Raw genomic sequence first — 20111 nt, forward strand, 5'->3', positions numbered from 1 at the left:
ACGTAAGCCCAGGCATGACTCATTGGCTCACTGAACTCTCTGTGCTTATTAGCTTGCCTTCAGCTGGCTGGCATGTTTGCCATTTGAGAGAGGGTAGAGCTGGGTCAGCCTCCAATACTGGTAACATTTCAATTAGTAGTAGTATAATATAGAAGAGAAATTTTGGCAGGAAAGCTTTCCAGAACTCTTATAAATAATCCTTTGTTTGGTAACTGACCTACTTAGCTGAACCGAACACAAAAGCATCCCGGAGGGGCAGTATGACTACTCTTCCTTTCATCCATTCTTCTTTTCGTCAAGTTATTGAATATTTGTTTAACACCGTTAACTAAGAGAATGTTAAGTTCAGAATATAAAAATGGTTTTTTCCTCTCAAGGGCCTTACAGTGCCCTACAGAAATTTTGTTCAGTCTCCACGTGGTGTCTGACTCTGGAACCCCATGGACTGCAGCACACCAGGCTTCCCTGTCTCCTGGAGTTTGCTCAAACTCATGTCTGTTGAGTCCGTGATGCCATCCAACCAACTCCTTCTCTGCTGCCCCCTTCTTTTGCCTTCCATCTTTCCCAGCATCAGAGTTTTTTCCAGTGAATCTGCTTTTCACATCAGGTGGCCAAAATATTGGAGCTTCTGCTTCAGTATCAGTCCTTCCAATGAATATTCAGGACTGATTTCCTTTGGGATTGACTGGTTTGATCTTGCAGTCCAAGGGACTCTCAAGAGTCTTCTTCAGCAACACAATTGAAAAGCATCAATTCTTTGGTGCTCAGTCTTCCTTATGATCCAACTCTCACATCCTTATGTGACTACTGGGAAAACCGTAGCTTTGACTGGATGAACTTTTGTTTGCAAAGTGATGTCTCTGCTTTTTAATACACTGTCTAGGTTTGTCATAGCTTTCCTTCTAGTGAACAAGTGTCTTTTAATTTCATGACTGCAGTCACTGTCTGCAGTGATTTTGGAGCCCAAGAAAGTAAAATCTGTCACTGCTTCCATCTTCCCTCCTTCTATTTCCCTTGAAGTGATAGGACTGGATGCCATGATCTTGGTTTTTTTAATGTTGAGTTTGAAGCCAGCTTCTTCATTCTCCTCTTTCACCCTCATCAAGAGGCTCTTTAGTTCCTCTTCACTTCCTGCCAGTAGAAATACACATTTGCAAAGCTATTACCTGTCCATATAAGGTGGTATAAAATAGGTACAAGTCACATGTTATGGGAGCCTAAAGGACAACTGATTTTATACACTGGATTGTGAGGATTGGTTACTTAGAGAAAGGTTGTTTAACTTTGAGCTTAGTCTTCAAGGTTGAAAGGGAGGAAAAGGATTTCACATGAGGGTGAGCCAAAGTACAGAGTAATGAAAAGCATTAGGCATGTTCATGGGTCATTGTCACAACAGGTGTGACTAGAACAGAAGACATGGAGACGTAGCAGATGGGCATTTGGAGGTTAGAGGAGGGCTGCATTTTGGTGCTGGGCTTTCATACCCCAGATCTGCAGTGTGGTAGGTCAGGAACTAGAATAGTGCCATCTGAAAAATATGTCCCAGAGAGACTTGGAATATTTAAGGGCATTTCTAGAGTTTTTAAAGGGAATCTAGACTTTGTGTGTGTGTGTGTGTGGCCACTGTGCAGCATGCAGGATCTTAGTTCCCTAACCAGGGGTGGAATCTATGCCTCCTGCAGTGGAAGTGTGGAGTCTTAACCACTGGACCACCAGGGAAGTCCCTCTAGCCTTTTCGATTTAGAAGGTGTCGTGTATTTCATAATAAAATACTAGGCTAATAAGGAAGATTATGCACTTGATGTCCTAATTCCAAAGTCTAATTACTTAGATCTAAGTACAAAAAGTAGGACTCACCTACTTTATACAAGTATATATTACTGTATTCATGTTAGGACATTAAATATACTTTCACGGTGACAGAAAATTGTGTATTCTTTATAGTACAAACTAAGCTATGACAAGGAAAGTAGGCAAAGGCAAGTAATAGTAATAATTACTAATTCTAAATCCCTAGAATTCTAGGTTCAAGGGGATATAGGTTGGAAATAAACATGAACACAAAGTGTCTTCAATTTAAAAAACAAAAACAGCTTTACTGAGATATAATTCACATATGATAAAAATTCATCCATTTAAAGTGTGTAATTCAATGATTTTTAGTATATATGCGGATATGCACAATCAGCCATCATCAGAGTCCATTTTAGAACACTTTCATCACCTCTAAGGGAAATCTGTACCCTTTAGCTATCATTCTGTACCCTGCCCACCCCTTACCCCATGCTACCCTCCTCAGTTCAGTTCAGTTCAGTCGCTCAGTCGTGTCCAACTCTTTGCAACCCCATGAACCGTAGCACACCAGGCCTCCCTGTCCATCACCAACTCCGGGAGTCTACCCAAACCCATGTCCATCGAGTTGATGATGCCATTCAACCATCTCATCCTCTGCCGTCCCCTTCTCCTCCTGCCCTCAATCCTTCCCAGCATCAGGGTCTTTTCCAATGAGTCAGCTCTTCGCATGACGTGGCCAAAGTACTGGAGTTTCAGCCTCAGCATCAGTCCTTCTAATGAACACCCAGGACTGATCTCCTTTAGAATGGACTGGTTGGATCTCATTGCAGTCCAAGGGATTCTCAAGAGTCTTCTCCAACACCACAGTTCAAAAGCATCAATTCTTTGGCACTCAGCTTTCTTTATAGTCCAACTCTCACATCCATACATGACCACTGGAAAACCCATAGCCTTGACTAGCCGGACCTTTGTTGGCAAAGTAATGTCTCTGCTTTTTAATATGCTGTATAGGTTGGTCATAACTTTCCTTCCAAGGAGTAAGTGTCTTTTAATTTCATGGCTGCAATCACCATCTGCAGTGATTTTGGAGCCCAGAAAAATAAAGTCAGCCACTGTTTCCACGGTTTTCCCATCTATCTGCCATAAAGTGATGGGATTGGATGCCATGATCTTAGTTTTCTGAATGTTGAGTTTTAAGCCAACTTTTTCACTCTCCTCTTTCACTTTCATCAAGAGGCTCCTTAGTTCCTCTTCCCTTTCTGCCATAAGGGTGGTGTCATCTGCATATCTGAGGTTATTGATATTTCTTCCCCTTTCTGCCATAAGGGTAGTGTCACTGCATATCTGAGGTTATTGATATTTCTTCAGGCAATCTTGATTCTAGCTTGTGCTTCCTCCAGCCTCATGAGGAACTGAGAGAAAGGTTCCTCCAACATTTCTCATGATGTACTCTGCATATAAGTTAAATAAGCAGGGTGACAATATACAGCCTTGACATACTCCTTTCCCTATTTGGAAACCGTCTGTTGTTCTATGTCCAGTTCTAACTGTTGCTTCCTGACCTGCATACAGGTTTCTCAAGAGGCAGGTCAGGTGGTCTGATATTCCCATCTCTTTCAGGATTTTCCACAGTTTATTGTGATCCACACAGTCAAAGGCTTTGCTACCCCTGGCTGCTCAAAAGCCAATAGACAGGCCAGGCTGATAGAAAGGATAATTTGCTTTATTTAAGGTGCTGGTGATTGTGGGGTGAGGGTAGTGGACATCTTTTCAAAGGCCTACTCCCCACCTTCCCAACAAGTGGAGGGTAAGAGCTTTTATAGACAGAGTTGGGAGTGGAGAGGGTTACATGCAGAAACAACATAGTCATCTGTAACAGTCATCTTCATCTGGTCCTCAGTGATCTGACCAACATCATCTTTATTGTCACTAAGATTGGTACAGTTAATCTTTAGTTTTAGGGTCCATTTGTTCCCGTTTCTTGGCAGTCAATTCTGTGGTAGCTCATGTCCTGGGTACAGTCTGGTCATCATGTGATTAACTTCTTTACCTGTTGTTTTAGTATCTATAAGACAGCTCACAGGATATGGCTCAGAATATTATATAAAGCCCTTGAGAAAGAAATAAAGGTCCTTGACTATGCTTAAAATGACTACATTATTATTTTTACTCTCTTTTGACTATTTTCCTTTGTTTCAGCATTTCTCACTTCTCGGATTAAACTTATTCTTTGACTAAAGTTTTCTACAGATGAAAGGCAGGCAGAGGACCCCGTGGGGGTGGGCAGGGGGTGGGGGGAGTGGGCACTCAAGGACCATAGGGTCTTGCTCCATTTCAGAGTGAGCTACTTTGGACTGTTTTTCATGATTCTATGACTAGAATCATACATGAAATCACATGGACTTTTGTGACTGGTTTATTTCACGTAGCCTAGTGTTTTCAAGGTTCATCTAAGTTGTCACATGTACTTCATTCCTTTTATAACCAAACAATATTCCATTGTATGGCTACACCACGTTTGGTTTATCAAGTATTTTCAATTTCAAAATGTCAACCAATTCAGCCCAAAATGAATGTATCAGTTGAGGTGAGCAAAAGAATAAAAGCACAAAGTCAAGGCGATAGGGGCCAACTAGAGAAGGATAGTTCATGGGGAAAAACTCTCCAGAGGGGCCTACAGAATGCCTGAGAAGTGGGTTTAGCTTCTTGAGTCTCATTGTATATGTCAAAACACACATACTCCATCGAGTCGTGTGTGCTTGTGAAGCTGCTTCAGTCATGTCTAACTGTGACCCCATGGACTGTAGCCCATTAGCCTCCTCTTGTCTATGGGATTCTCCAGGCAAGAATACTAGAGTGGGGTGCCATGTTCTCCTCCAGGGGAACTTCCAGACCCAGGGGTGGGACTTGCATCTTTTGCAGGTCCTGTATGCATGTGGATTCTTTACTGCTGAGCCACAGGGAAGGCCACCCCATCAGTCAGGGTCACTTTACTTTTATCAATACTATCATTAATCATGTACTTTATATAGAACATTGTCTTTAAAACCATACTATAAATTGGTGAAAAGACAAAGTGCTTGTAGTTTAGATGGAAGACAGAATAAATGCATTAAAAGGGGGGGAAGTGGATTAGTTGTACTCTCTATGCCTACTTTTAGTCTTTTTGTGTGTTATACTGTCACTGTGTTGCAGGGAAGAGCCAATTCTGACTCTACATTGAAACTATTTCTTTGACCTGTTTTTGCTGATTTTATTGTAATAATCTTACATAATGGCCTGACTCAAAGAACCCTGCCCAGCCGTAAATAACTTCAAGAGAGAAGAGATTAAAACATCACTTTCAGAGGTTGGTCATTCCCAGAGATGTTTTGCAAGACTGATAGCCCTTTTGATTTTACTTCCTCATTGCCTCTCTCTATATATATTCTTTCAGGGAGAGAGAGAGGCAATGTCAAAAGCCTTTTGACTTTAGTTCTTCACAGCTTCTCTCTCTGGTTCTATAAAAGATCCTGTCATCCAGCAACACCCCCTCTCCCCACCCCCACCCCCATGCACTCACACACACACACACACACACACAAGATGGTTGTTTTGAGACATTTGTTGTTGTTCACTCCTTAAGTCCAACTCTTTGCGACCCCGTGAACTGCTGCACACCAGACTTACCTGTCCTTCACTATCTGCCTGAGTTTACTCAAACTCATGTCCATTGATGCTATCCAACCATCTCATCCTCTGTCAACCCTCCTCCTCTTGCCCTCAATCTTTCCCAGCATCAGGGTCTTTTCCAATGAGCTGGTTCTTCGCATCAGGTGGCCAGAGTATTGGAGCTTCAGCTTTGGCACCAGTCCTTCTGATGAATATTCATGGTTGATTTCCTTTAGGATTAACTGGTTTGATCTCTTTGCTGTCCAAGGAACTCTCAAGAGTCTTCTCCAGCACCAGTTTGAAAGCATCAGTTCTTTGACACTCAACCTTCTTTATGGTCCAACTGTAGCGCAACTGGTAAAGAATCTGCCTGAAATGCAGGCGACCCCAGTTTGATTTCTGGGTCAGGAAGATCCACTGGAGAAGAAATAGTCTACCCAACCTAGTATTCTTGGGCTTACTCAGTGGCTCAACTGGTAAAGAATCTGCCTGTGATGCAGGAGACCTGGGTTTAATCCCTGGGTTAGGAAGATCCCTTGGAGAAGGGAACAGCTAGACTGCAAGGAGATCCAACCAGTCCATTCTAAAGGAGATCATACCTGGGTGTTCTTTGGAAGGAATGATGCTGAAGCTGAAACTCCAATACTTTGGCCACCTCATGTGGAAAAGACTCATTGGAAAAGACTCTGATGCTGGGAGGGACTGGGGACAGGAGGAGAAGGGGATGACAGAGGATGAGAAGGCTGGATGGCATCACTGACTCCATGGACATGAGTCTGAGTGAACTCCGGGAGTTGGTGACGGGCAGGGAGGCCTGGCATACTGCAATTCATAGGATCGCAAAGAGTCGGACATGACTTTGTGACTGAACTGAACTGACGCACTCCAGTATTCTGGCATGGAGAATTCCATGGACTGTATATCCATGGGGTCTCAAAGAGACGGACATGACTGAGTGACTTTCACTTTCACTCATATCCATACATGACTACTGGAAAAACCAGTAGTCTTTGACTATATGGACTTTGTCAGCAAAGTTATGTCCCAGCTTTTTAATACATTGTCTAGGTTTGTCATAGCTTTTCTTCTAAGAGGCAAGAGTCTTTTAATTTCATGCCTGCAGTCACCATCTGCAGTGATTTTGGAGCCCAGGAAAATGAAATCTGACACTGTTTACACTTTTTCCTCATCTATTTACTATGAAGTTGTTGAAATGAAAATATCTCATGCCCTATTAATCAACAAGAAATGTTACAGCCTTCAGTGATTTCTGGCCTCCAAATGTGAATCAGGGCTTCCAAAACTTAGATCCAGAGGATGCTACCACACCGCACAGTGATTGCTGAGGAGCTAGCAGAATGCAAGAAACAGGATTGGCCCCAGATAGCTGATGAGAATATGAAAGGAATGAATTCAGTGAACCAAGAGGCTTGTATCTTCCCACACACAAAATGCTAAATTTCTTGATACCTGATCTTTGATGTTCAGACTGCCTGCTCCCTTTGTTACAAACTTGTATTTAGCTTGACTTCTCCCCTGTCTCCTTGGAGCAGTTTTCTCAGAGCTACTGAGATGATATCTCCCGGGCTTAGAGTTGTAAACATTCCCACCAAATAAAATAACTCTCTACTTTCAGGTTGTGACTATATTATTTTTGTTAACAAAATGATGAGACCAGATGCCGTGATTTTTGTTTTTTGAATATTGAGTTTTAAGCCAGCTTTTTCACTCTCCTCTTTCACCCTCATCAAGAAGCTCTTTAGTTCCTTTTCACTTTCTGCCATTAAAGTGATATCATCTGAGGTTCTTGATATTTCTCCCCACAATCTTGATTCTAGCTTTTGAGTAATCCAGCCCAGCACGTCACATGATGTACTCTGCATATAAGTTAAATAGCAGGGTGACGATATACAGCCTTGATGTACTCCTTTCCCAATTTGAAACTAGTCCATTGTTCTATGTGCAGTTCTAAAAGTTGCTTCTTGTCCTGCATACAGGTTTCTCAGGAGGCAGGTTAGGTGGTCTGGTATTCACATCTGTTCAAGAATATTTCACAGTTTGTTGTGATCCACACAGTCAAAGGCTTTAGCATAGTCAACAAAGCAGATGTTTTCCATGATCCAGTAGATGTTGGCAATTTGATATCTGGTTCCTCCGTCTTTTCTAAATCCAGCTTGTACATCTGAAAGTTCTCTGTTCACATATTTTTGAAGTCTAACTTGAAGGATTTTGAGCATAAGCTTGCTAGTGATTGGGTGCAATTGCACAGCAACTTGAACATTCTTTGGCATTGCCCTTCTTTGGGATTGGAATGAAAACTGACTTTTTCCTGTTTTCCAGTGGCCACTTCTGAGTTTATCAAATTTGTTGGCATATTGAATCCAGCAATTTAACAGCATCATCTTTTAGGATTTGAAGTAGATCAGCTGGAATTCCATCACCTCCACTAGCTTTGTTTGTAGCAATGCTTCCTAAGGCCCACTTGACTTCACACTCCAGGATGTCTGGCACTAGGTGAGTGACCACACCATTGTGGTTATCTGGGTCATTAAGAGCTTTTTTGTACAGTTCTTCTGTGTATTCTTGCGACCTCTTCTTAATATCTTCTGCTTCTGTTATGTCCTTGCTGTTTTTGTCCTTTATTGTGACCATCTTTGCATGAAATGTTCCCCTGGTATCTCTAGTCTTTCCCATTCTATTGTTTTCCCTTATTTCTTTGCACTGTTCACTTAAGAAGGCTTTCTTATCTCTCCTTGCTATTCTCTGGAACTCTGCATTCAGTTGGGTTTATCTTTCCCTTTCTGCTTTGTCTTTTGCTTCTTTTCGTTTCTCAGCCTCCTCAGACAACCACTTGGCCTTCTTGCATTTCTTTTTCTTGGGAATGGATTTGGTCACCACCTCCTGTACTATGTTACAAACATCCATCCATCGTTCTTCAGGCACTTTTTGTATCAGATCTAGTCCCTTGAATTTCTTTGTCACTTCCAATATATTAACTGTAAGGGATTTGATTCAGGTCATACTTGAATGGTCTAGTGGTTTTCCCTACTTTCTTCAATTTAAGCCTGAATTTTGCAATAAGGAGCTGATGATCTGAACCACAGTCAGCTCCAGGTTTTATTTTTGCTGACTGTATAGAGCTTCTCCATCTTTAGCTGCAAAGAATATAAACAATATGATTTCAGTATTGACCATCTGGCTATATCATGTGTAGAGTCACTTCTTGTGTTGTTGGAAGATGGCATTTGCTATAAGGCATTCTCTTGGCAAAACTCCTTCACCCTGCTTCATTTTGTACTCCAAGGCCAAACTTGCCGATTACTCCAAGTATCTCTTGACTTCCTACTTTTGCATTCCAGTCCCCTGTGATGAAAAGGACATCTTTTTTGGTGTTAGGTTTTGAAGGTGTTGTAGGTCTTCATAGAATTGTTCAACTTCATCTTCTTCGGCATTAGTGGTTTAATACATTAGTCTGTTATCTTCTCGGTCAGTTGGCTTGCCAAATAAAGTGGATTCCTTGCCACAAAACCTTCTTTCTCAGATTTATTGGCCTGTTGTGCAGCAAGCAGAGTGAGCTTGGACTTAGTGATGATTGTTTAGAAAAATTGTTTTTGAAAGAGCAATATAATACTGTGAAAAGTAGCATGTGCTAAGTGCCAATGATCATATGTGCTACTGAGAATTGGGAGTGGGAAAAGGATTGGTAGGACTTGAGGTAGGCTTTACTGGAAAGATAGATGAGGAAGATGTAACTGAAGGCAATATACACAGTCAAATTCAGGCGTTTGTAATCATTTAACAAATTGAAATGGTAAAATTGAAGAAATCATGAGAAGGAGCACTTGGAGATAAGGTGGAGAGAGGTTAAATTGTTTAGGGCTCTGATTTCAGGCTGAGCAGTAAGAATCTTGTTTTCTAGGCAAATGGCCAGCCACGGAAGGCTTTTTAACTGACTGCTAGTTGAAAATCACACTATAGTAAATATTTTCATAGACTAAAGCCTAAGTAGAACCAAGGCGGCTTTTTTGATGGTAGAATTAATTTCACCTCAAATTAGTTGGGTGATGTGACATATTTAATTTTTAATCTGGTTGAGGTCTTTTGTAGTGTTTGAAAGAAAATGTTGTTATAAAATGAAACATAAAGGCAAGAATGTAAGAAATTTAGAAATGAAAATGTACAGTTAATTCAAATTAGTTTTCTCCTTCTTTTAGATTAAAATTTGAATAGGTGATATAATCACATAGCTAAAAAGTTAAGCAAAAAAAAAATGTATACAGCGAAAATATTCACCTCAGTTCTGTCCTCCATCTGCCCTTCCTTCCCTATCCCACTAGGAGTCACTTTTATTAGCTTCTTGTATATTCTTCCAGCATTTATAAAAAATACAAATACAATTTTTTTCTCCTATTATTATAATACACTGAAGCTAGCATGTTATTTGTATTGTTCTGCACTTTGCTATTTTATTTTATCTTAATATATCTTGAAGATCTTTGCCCTTTAGTAAATTAGTGTGCTTGCTTCATGAATTAGTCAATGCTGTCAAGAACACATGTCTGTCATCTCAAATTTTTTAGAACTTAAGGAAGAATATGCTTGGATTTTGTTTGTTTGTTTTTAGCTATTTCCCAGCCTGCTTGTTGATTAGTATTAGGAGTACATGTCCCTTTAAAACAAGAAAGTGAAAGAGAATGAAACTGTTTCTTCCTTGCTGTGCCTTGTATCTAAATTTGATCTGGCTTAGATCTGCATTGCTCTTTTCCTTGTAAATAGGCCTCTGTTTTCATAATTACATTTTGTTCCTAAGGGACACCTTTTGAATAAATACTGGCTATCTGCCTTGCTTTCCTGTTATTGTAAATTTGGATTTTAATAAAAATGTAAAATTTCCTGTTTTCAATCTTTTTTCCAGAGTTGTAGCTTTGGCCTAAAATAGATTTAATATTGTTTGGGATTAATCTGTCTTTGTTCTCCTGTTTTGGGGTCAGAGAGCCCTTCCCCTCCACCCCCACTGGTTTTCATTTTCACTCCATCCTAAGTATGTTCATTCAGGAGGTTTACTTTAGCTCCCTTGCAAATCTCTATTTTTTCTTGTTCTCTTTCCCTTCTCTCTTTTATTCATTTTTTAAAAATGAATGTCAGCCAGCTGTTTGATTTTAGCCTTAGTCTTTCCTTTTCCTATTTTATTTTGAGCTATTTCTACTTGAACTTTAGTTGTAATTTCATAATAAGAGATTAGTTGGAATTTAGTACGACTTTATGTGTAGCCTGACATGTTCTAGGTCTATCCAGTGTTCTTTTTACCCTTCAAAAACTGTCTCGGGTTAATTCCAGTTCACAGTTTTAATCTCCACTGCTCCCTCTAAATAATAAGGTAGAGCTTCTACCATTGTTAGTATCCCACCCACTCTATCAAACAAAGTATGGAAATAATTTAACTGCCATCAAGGAATAAACTTGATGTTTGGTGCAGTGGTTGTTTTTGATATGTTTGTTTCAGAGTGGGAAGGTTCTCACTCTGGACATCCACTGATAGACCTGCAAGATTTTGAATCTGGGGAGACAGAAGAAAGCCATTGGGTTTCCTTGAATGCTTGCCCCCTCAAATTGCCTCTATCCTTCACAAATAAGTAGGAATCACCAGTGTTTAAAAAAGAAACATGGAAATATGGTAAGGGTAACTCTGAATATCTTCTGCCATTCTGCCATTCTTTATGGATGTCCAGCATCTAAAATATTTCTTACCTATCAGCTCGTTATTTTAGTGTACCTCCATGGTTGATCCAAAGGCTTGTTAGCAAGACTCCCAAAGATCTAGAAAACTGATCCCTGGTATGGTTACACAATACTGGGTTCAGGAATGTTCTCAGACCAGAATGTACTAGCCTAATGGGATTTCTTTGGAAGGAATGATGCTAAAGCCGAAACTCCAGGACTTTGGCCACCTCATGCAAAGAGTTGACTCATTGGAAAAGACTCTGATGCTGGGAGGGATTGGGGGCAGGAGGAAAAGGGGACGACAGAGGATGAGATGGCTGGATGGCATCACTGACTCGATGGACGTGAGTCTGGGTGAACTCCGGGAGTTAGTGATGGACAGAGAGGCCTGGCGTGCTGCGATTCATGGGGTCGCAAAGAGTTGGACACGACTGAGCGACTGAACTGAACTGAACTGAAGAGAGGTACCTTAGAGAACCAAACTGAACCCTGCAATAGGATTGTACATTGTATAAACCAGACACATGAGGTGCTTCTACCTGAAGGGCTTGGGGCATATCCTTACTTGCTTATGAGTACATAGAGTTCCATAGGCCCTAATATGACTCTCGCTTAGCATTTCCAGTAATAATACACCCTCTGGTGAAGGTGTTGGAATTAAGATGTTTGTACTTCTTTGTTTTAAAAAAACTTTTTATTAGAGTACAATCTATTTACAGTGCTGTGTTAGTTTCGGGTGTACAGCAAAATGAATCAGATATACATATACATATATCCACTCTGCTTTAGATTCTTTTCCCACATAGGTTATTATAGAGTACTGAGTGGAGTTCCCTGTGCTATACAGTAGATCTTTATTAGTTAGCTATCTATTTTATATATAGTAGCGTTTTTATTGCTGTTTGTTGTTGTTTAGTGACTAAGGCGTATCCGACTCTTTTGCCATCCCATGGATGATAGCCGGCCAGGCTCCTCTGTCCCTGGGGTTTCCTAGGCAAGGCAAGAATACTGGAGAGGGTTGCCATTTCCTTCTCCAGGGAATCTTCCCAACCCAGGAATCAAACCCATGTCTCTGCTTGGCAGGTGGATTCTTTACCAGTGAGCCACCAAGGAAGCCCTAAGTGTGTAAATGTCAATCCCAATAAGTTTGTTTTCTAAGGTGTTTGTACTTTGGTCTGAACTGAAAGACTTCGTCATCTCTCTAATTGAGCTGAATTTGTTCTGTACCCTTTGGATAAGTAGTGTGTTTGATTTACTCAGGTGATGTTTGTGTCAGGTCTTGTTATCAGTCATTGCCCTCTATTGATGGTTTTCAACATATTGGCCACTCAGATAACCAAAATGTTTACTTGACAATGCTGGATTGCATCGACGTTTGTCCATTTTTTCCACATTTATTTTGAACTGTGTCCCTTTGATAATCAGATGTATTAAGACATATAGAGATGCTGAGGTATATGTGTGTGTTTGGGCATACATACACGTGCATATACACACACATTTGTGTGCTAATCCCCAAATTATCAACTTAGAAACTGTTTTCTGCCCATGAAACCTTGGGGAAGCTAGAAGCTTTTCAATGTCTCAGCAAGGTACTTGCTGAGTGTACCTTTCTAGGCTGTTGTGCAGAGAGAAAAATAAACACATGAGGAGGGTATGTTTATCCATCCGTTTCCTCAACAAATGTTCCAGGGATTAGGGAAACAGAAGAACAAGACAATGTTCTTGCCTTCAAAGAGTTTATATTTATTTGAGGAGTTAGACTACAAGTAAATACAAATGTTAAAAAAAAAATCTCAGGTAATGGTAAGTGCTAAGGTCAAAGTAAGGGGATGGAAAGTAATAGAGGAAGGAAAGGCAAGTTAAAGCTACAGTGAGATACCATTTCATACTCACTATTATGTCTATAGTAGATAAGAGATATTAACAAGTATTGGCAGGATGCAGATAGACAAAAACCCTCATACATTGCTGCTGGATGTAGCACTTTGGATAAAATGGTGTAGCTACTTCGGATAAACAGTTTGGCAGTATCTCAGAAAGCTAGGTATAAAACTATTTGTTATTGTTGTTTAGTCACTAAGTCATGTCCAACTCTTTTGTGACCCCAGGGACTGTAGCCCACCAGTCTCCTCTGTCCATGGAATTTCCCAGGCAAGAATACTAGAGTGGGTTGCCATTTCCTTCTCCAAGAGATCTTCCCAACCCAGGGATCATACCTGGGTCTCCTCATTGTAGGTGGATTCTTTACCACTGAGACACCAGAGAAGCCCAGCAAAACAATAAAACTATTCTTTTGTATTTTACCCAAAATTCTGTCTCTGAGATTTACTTCGGTGTCAGGGTACAGAGGCTAGATTCGACTCCAACACCTTAATTGGACTATACACCAGAAAGAATAAGAGATGAGGAAGTAGAGACAGCGTGTACAAACAACTCATTTGAGAAATTTTGCTACAAAGGAGAGAAGTGGCTAAAGAAACATGTGAGGTCAAAGAAAGAAGATTAATTTTTTTTTTTTAATTTGTACCAATGGTAGACATCTTGAAATAGAGACAATATGAAGGAGGAAACTAGATGATTTCTACTGTTGACTGGGAGTTAGATGGGACCTTGAATAGATCGCTGATGCAGTGTGCTATGACTTGCTTATAGTACAGTTACAGCTGTACTGTTGATAGGGACTTTTGATAATGAAATAAGTCCACACTGATAGCTTTGACTTTGACTTGATAGCTATCCACAAAAGGGCAGCAGAGAAAGAGCATGGCAAGATTGTCCTTGCAGGGTAATGTTCAGTTCAGTTCAGTTCAGTCGCTCAGTCGTGTCCGACTCTTTGCGACCCCATGAATCACAGCACGCCAGGCCTCCCTGTCCATCACCAACTCCCGGAGTTCACCCAGACTCACGTCCATCGAGTCAGTGATGCCATCCAGCCATCTCATCCTCTGTTGCCCCCTTCTCCTCCTGCCCCCAATCCCTCCCAGCATCAGAGTCTTTTCCAATGAGTCAACTCTTTGCATGAGGTGGCCAAAGTCCTGGAATTTCGGCTTTAGCATCATTCCTTCCAAAGAAATCTCAGGGCTGATCTCCTTCAGAATGGACTGGTTGGATCTCCTTGCAGTCCAAGGGACTCTCAAGAGTCTTCTCCAACACCACAGTTCAAAAGCATCAATTCTTTGGCGCTCAGCCTTCTTCACAGTCCAACTCTCACATCCATACCCTTCAAAAATATTAGGGAACTGAACCCTTCCAGGCCACAGGACTGGAACAGGTCAGTTTTCATTCCAATCCCAAAGAAAGGCAATGCCAAAGAATGCTCAAACTGCCACACAATTGCGCTCATCTCACACGCTAGTAAAGTAATGCTCAAAATTCTCCAAGCCAGGCTTCAGCAATATGTGTACCATGAACTTCCAGAGGTTCAAGCTGGTTTTAGAAAAGGCAGAGAAACCAGAGATCAAATTGCCAACATCTGCTGGATCATCGAAAAAGCAAGAGAGTCCCAGAAAAACATCTATTTCTGCTTTATTGACTATGCCAAAGCCTTTGACTGTGTGGATCACAATAAACTGTGGAAAATTCTTCAAGAGATGGGAATCCCAGACCACCTGACCTGCCTCTTGAGAAACCTATATGCAGGTCAGGAAGCAACAGTTAGAACTGGACATGGAACAACAGACTGGTTCCAAATAGGAAAAGGAGTATGTCAAGGCTGTATATTGTCACCCTGCTTATTTAACTTCTATGCAGAGAACATCATGAGAAACGCTGGGCTGGAAGAAGCACAAGCTGGAATCAAGATTTCTGGGAGAAATATCAATAACCTCAGATATGCAGATGACACCACCCTTATGGCAGAAAGTGAAGAGGAACTAAAAAGCCTCTTGATGAAAGTGAAAGAGGAGAGTGAAAAAGTTGGCTTAAAGCTCAACATTCAGAAAACGAAGATTATAGCATCTTGTCCCATCACTTCCTGGGAAATAGATGGGGAAACAGTGGAAACAGTGTCAGACTTTATTTTTTGGGGGGCTCCAAAATCACTGCAGATGGTGACTGCAGCCATGAAATTAAAAGACACTTACTCCTTGGAAGAAAAGCCAAGACAAACCTAGAGACAGTATATTAAAAAGCTAAGACATCATTTTGCCAACAAAGGTCGGTCTAGTCAAAGCTAGTTTTTCCAGCAGTCATGCATGGATGTGAGAGCTGGATCTTAAAGAAATCTGAGCACCAAAGAATTGATGTTTTTGAACTGTGGTGTTGGGGAAGACTCTTGAGAGTCCCTTGGACTGCAATGAGATCAAACCGGTCAATCCTAAAGGAAATCATTGGAAGGACTGCTAAATACTAAATACTCATTGGAAGGACTGCTGCTGAAGCTGAAGCTCCAGTACTTTGGCCACTTCAAATGAGGAGCCAACTCATTAGAAAAGACCCTGATGCTGGGAAAGATTGAAGGCGAGAGGAGAAGGGGTCAACAGAGGATGAGATGGTTGGATGGCATCACTGACTCAATAGACATTAGTTTGAGCAAACTGTGAGAGTTGGTGAAGGACAGGGAAGCTGGCATGCTACAGTACTTGGGGTTGCAAAGAGTCGGACACTGAGCAACTGAACTGAACTGAGAGAAGAATTTAATCTGTAATGAGGCATGGGGAGGGGAAGATTCACCTGCTTTGACTGAATCTTCAATGTGAATAACCACAGCATGTAACAGGTACAGAGTGCTTTACAATCGACAAAAGATTTTACAGTCTGTTCTTTTTAGTTTGGGCATTTATGGAGACTTGAGCAATTACCATTAATATTATTCTCATTTTCATTCTTCAGATGAAAAAAGAGGCTTAGCGATAGGGTCACTTGAATTTCCCACCATCACGCACAGCAAAAGAATGACTAAACCAGCACTAATAGTCACAACTTTTGACTCCTTATCTTTGAATCTACAGAGAGTGATACAGGAGGGTAATGTGTGGAAACGCATCACATGTTTAGGCTAATAGAAAAAGTCCAGTGGAATTCCTGCTGCTGCTAAGTCGCTTCAGTCGTGTCCGACTCTGTGAGACCCCATAGACGGAAGCCCACCAGGCTCCCCCGTCCCTGGGATTCTCCAGGCAAGAACACTGGAGTGGGTTGCCATTTCCTTCTCCAATGCATGAAAGTGAAAAGTGAAAGTGAAGTCGCTCAGTCGTGTCTGACTCTTAGGGACCCCATGGACTGCAGCCCACCAGGCTCCTCCGCCCATGGGATTTTCCAGGCAAGAGCACTGGAGTGGGGTGCCAGTGCCTTCTCCTCCAATGGAATTTCACTTTGTGGCAAATTGGAGATGAAATGGAGTAGTGAAAAACTGTCTTCTATCATTCTAAAAGATTGTTGATATAAAAGAAGAGTTAAATTTATTTTGTGCAACTTTGGAAAGTTAAGATTAGACTGGAAGGAATTTCTCTGGCAGTTCAGTGGTTAAAACTTTAGTGGTTAAGATTTCACACTCCTGTTGTAGGGGGTGTGGATTGGAACTAAGATTCCACATGCTCAGGGTGAGGCAAAAAAAAAAAAAAAATTAGACCAGAAAACAGACTCCACTCAATTTGTGAAGAACTCCACAAAAAGGAAATTACATTCTCTTTTGTGATTAAATTCTTGAAGTGTGGAAGTAGGGGCTAGATAAGTATTTGGCAAAGTCATAAAGGAATTTCTTTGATCTTAAAATCTCTAAAATTCTATTAATCTCTAAAATCTCTAAATCTATTAATCTCTAAAATCTCTAAAATTCAAGTAGCTTGAAACAATAGGACTTGTTTGAATAACTGGTACAGTTTTCCAACACAGGTTGAAACATTAGGACTTGTTTCAAAAGCCTGAGTAACAAAAGTACATTTCTCCAACACTTAAGTTATATGGAAGGTTAAATGTTACCCTGTACACTCATTTTGCAATAACTATATATATATATAGTAATACATAATCATATTGCAATAATTGCAATAAATATATACATATATAAATAATTTTATGCATGTCCATTTCTTCTTGATCAACTGCAAGGTAAGAGATGAGGAGTTGGGAGGCTAGAAAAGGAAGAGTTGGGAGCTGTGATTAATCTCAGACCAAAGTGGAAGCAATTCCACTACTTCAGCAGACAGGAAAGTCAGCAGCTGAGAACTCTTTAGCAGCGCACTTGGAGAAATTCACCAGGGGACTGAAGCAGTAAGTTAGAAAAGGATAGATGGTGGAAGGGTTACACAGGAACTTTGAAGGAGTGATTTATGGGCAACAGCCTTGCGCAAAGGTGCAGTCAGTGGTAAAAGAAGCCATTTGTTCTGGGAGAGTAGTTTAGAGGGAGTGTGTTTTGTGTGGGCGGTAGTTCATGAGCAAAGTGTTTGTGGGGAAGGGAGATATGGGGCTAGTGAGACGCATGAAAGCACTTGTGGAGAAATATGCTGTGTAGGAGGCTTGTTTTGCTAGGGCTATGGCACAGGGTGGTGTTTGGCACTGAGAGAGGCCACAGGAGCCAAAGGAAGAGTCCTTGCAGTGGCCTTTAAAAAATATATGCATATACATATTTAAAAATCGAAATAAAAATCTTATTTGATTACAAAAACAATATATGTTAATGTTGAACAACTAGATTATATAAAGAACAAAAAAGAACCCCTATGTTGTCTCAGCCAAGATAAGCACTGTTACCAGTTTGGTGTACTTATTATGGATTTAAAAACTTTTTTTTGGAAAAGTTTTGAAAATATTCTTGATTTATAACATTGTGTTAGTTTCAGATTACAGCGAAGAGGTTCAGTTATACATATGTATGTATATTCTTAAAAAACATTTCCATTATAGTTTATTAAAAACCATTGAATATAGTTCCCCATGCTATACAGTAAATCTTAGTTGTTTATTTTGGAAAATTTTAAAGTCCATTTTCTCTCCAACTGTTTACTTTGAAAATCTTAAAGCCTGAAGAACAGTAGAACAATAGTGCGTCGAACACTGGCATAACTTCCACCTGTGAGCTAAAAAAATATTCACAACCTCAAAGTGGAGAGTTATATTTTTTTCGGTGGGAACTTTTAGGACTTCAAGCCAGGGAAGCAGCATCTCAAGTAACCTTGATAAAACTGTTCTGAGGAGGCCAGTCGGGGAGCTGAGACATATAACAGTTTTGCAACAAGGGCAGGTAGTCTAAACATCAAAAGATTATTATTAATTAAAGAAAACCAGATATGCCAAGTTAAGGAATTTACCGCTTTTCTACGTATGGGAAAATACAAGAGTCTGAGCACTGAAATCATTCTTTAGATGTACACCTCAGCTGTCTGGGGCCACTAGCCTGCATTTTCACATCCTGAGTATCCTCAGAGCTCATTAGCTCACCATTGGCTGTAATTATAATCACTGAAGACTGTGACATCCTCTGTTTCCTGACATAGCAAGCAATAGTCCATTTATTATACCTAATTCATCAATTTTTAACAATTAGCCTCATATACGCTTCCTTTTTTCCTGAGCCATTTGAAATTAAATAGTTTCAAACATCATGGCAGTTCATTTTTTAATACATTAGCATGCGTCTCTAAAAATGACATTCTTTTACGTAATAACATTACCATTATCTCACCTAAGATCAACATTGGCTTCCCTGGTGGCTCAGAAGGTAAACAATCTGACCTGGGTTCAACCCCTGGGTTGGAAAGATCCCCTGGAGGAGGGCACAGCAACCCTCTCTACCATTCTTGCCTGGAGAATTCCATAGACAGAGGAGCCTGGTGGGCTACAGTCTATGGGGTTGCGAAGAGTCGGACATGACTGAATGGCTAAGCACAAGATCAAGATTAATTCAGTAAGGTCTGCATATATCTTAGTTATCAATATGTTTTGCTACAGATTCTAAATGCTTTCCCTTTTCTTATTTCTCTGTTGACTGAAAAAAAAATACACACGTGCATAATGAGAATTATGTTTTATTCAGTGGACTTTCTGAGGACTTAAGCCCTGAAGATAGCTTCTCAGATAAGCTCTGAGGAGCTCTTCCCAAGAGGTAAGGGAGGAGCCAGTATATATAAAAGTTTTTGCAACATAAACCAAGTGTTAGAGCATCCAAAGATTACTGTTATTAAAGGAAGCTGAGGTTTCCCTGGTGACTCAGATGGTAAAGAATCTGCCTACAATGCGGGAGACCTGGTTTCAACCCCTGAGTCAGCAAGCTTCCCTGGAGAAGGGAATGGTTACCCAATCCAGCACATTTTCCTGGAGAATTCCATGGACAGAGGAGCCTAGCAGGCTACAGTCCATGTGGTCACAAAGAGTCAGACATGACTGAGTGACTACCTCAATTTAATGATTTTAGCATTTTTCTGTGTATGGGAAGATACAAGAGTCTGGGCTCATTGAAATCATTCCTTTGATATGCATTTCAGTGGTCTCGGGCCAGTATCCTGTTCTTTCCCATCCTGAATCCCCTCAGGTACACCATTGGGAGTGCCTGTAGTGGCTGATGGCAGCCTGTTTTTCTGTGTTTTGTGTTCCCTCAGGACTCACCACCAGGGGCAGCTGTAGTGGCTGATGGCTTGATGACCCCAACATTCTTTGTTTACTGATATGGCAGGTGATTCTTCGTCCATCTTTTTTTTTTTTTTTTTAACTTTTGGCGGCGGCTCCCTCCGCCTGACGCGCTGCCTGCCGCCGCCGGTCGCCGCCGGTGAATGGGGACAGGTGAGGCCGCCAAACCCCTGGTAGCTCCGGCCCCGCCCCGTCCATCTTTGAAGACAGAACTGCAATCACTTACCTCGTCAGCTGAATCAAAGCAGCTGTGTACTAGGGGAGATAAGGAGAATCCCCAAGAGCATGGGAACCTGGAAGCCTGTCAGAAGGGCATCTCTGTGAGGAGTCCAGGATGCTCTTTCTCCCCTGAGCTCATCTACACAGCTCTCCTCCAGGCTGTG

General features: G+C 41.0%; 1 protein-coding gene across 1 annotated transcript in view; it reads left to right on the forward strand.

Annotated features, from left to right (window-relative positions):
- The window catches only part of PNP (purine nucleoside phosphorylase), a 56165-nt gene extending 36315 nt beyond the window's left edge, over nucleotides 1-19850 (forward strand). The window contains exon 5 of the mRNA XM_086322152.1: nucleotides 19701-19850. Coding sequence (XP_086178278.1) covers nucleotides 19701-19732 — 32 coding nt within the window. The 3' untranslated portion in view covers nucleotides 19733-19850. The remainder of the gene's footprint in view (nucleotides 1-19700) is intronic.
- Nucleotides 19851-20111: the final 261 nt, after the last annotated feature.

This window comes from Bos grunniens, chromosome 10, assembly GCF_055505025.1.
Source record: "Bos grunniens cultivar Pamir isolate PY7600 chromosome 10, Bosgru_T2T1.0, whole genome shotgun sequence".
Taxonomy (NCBI): Eukaryota; Metazoa; Chordata; class Mammalia; order Artiodactyla; family Bovidae; genus Bos; species Bos grunniens.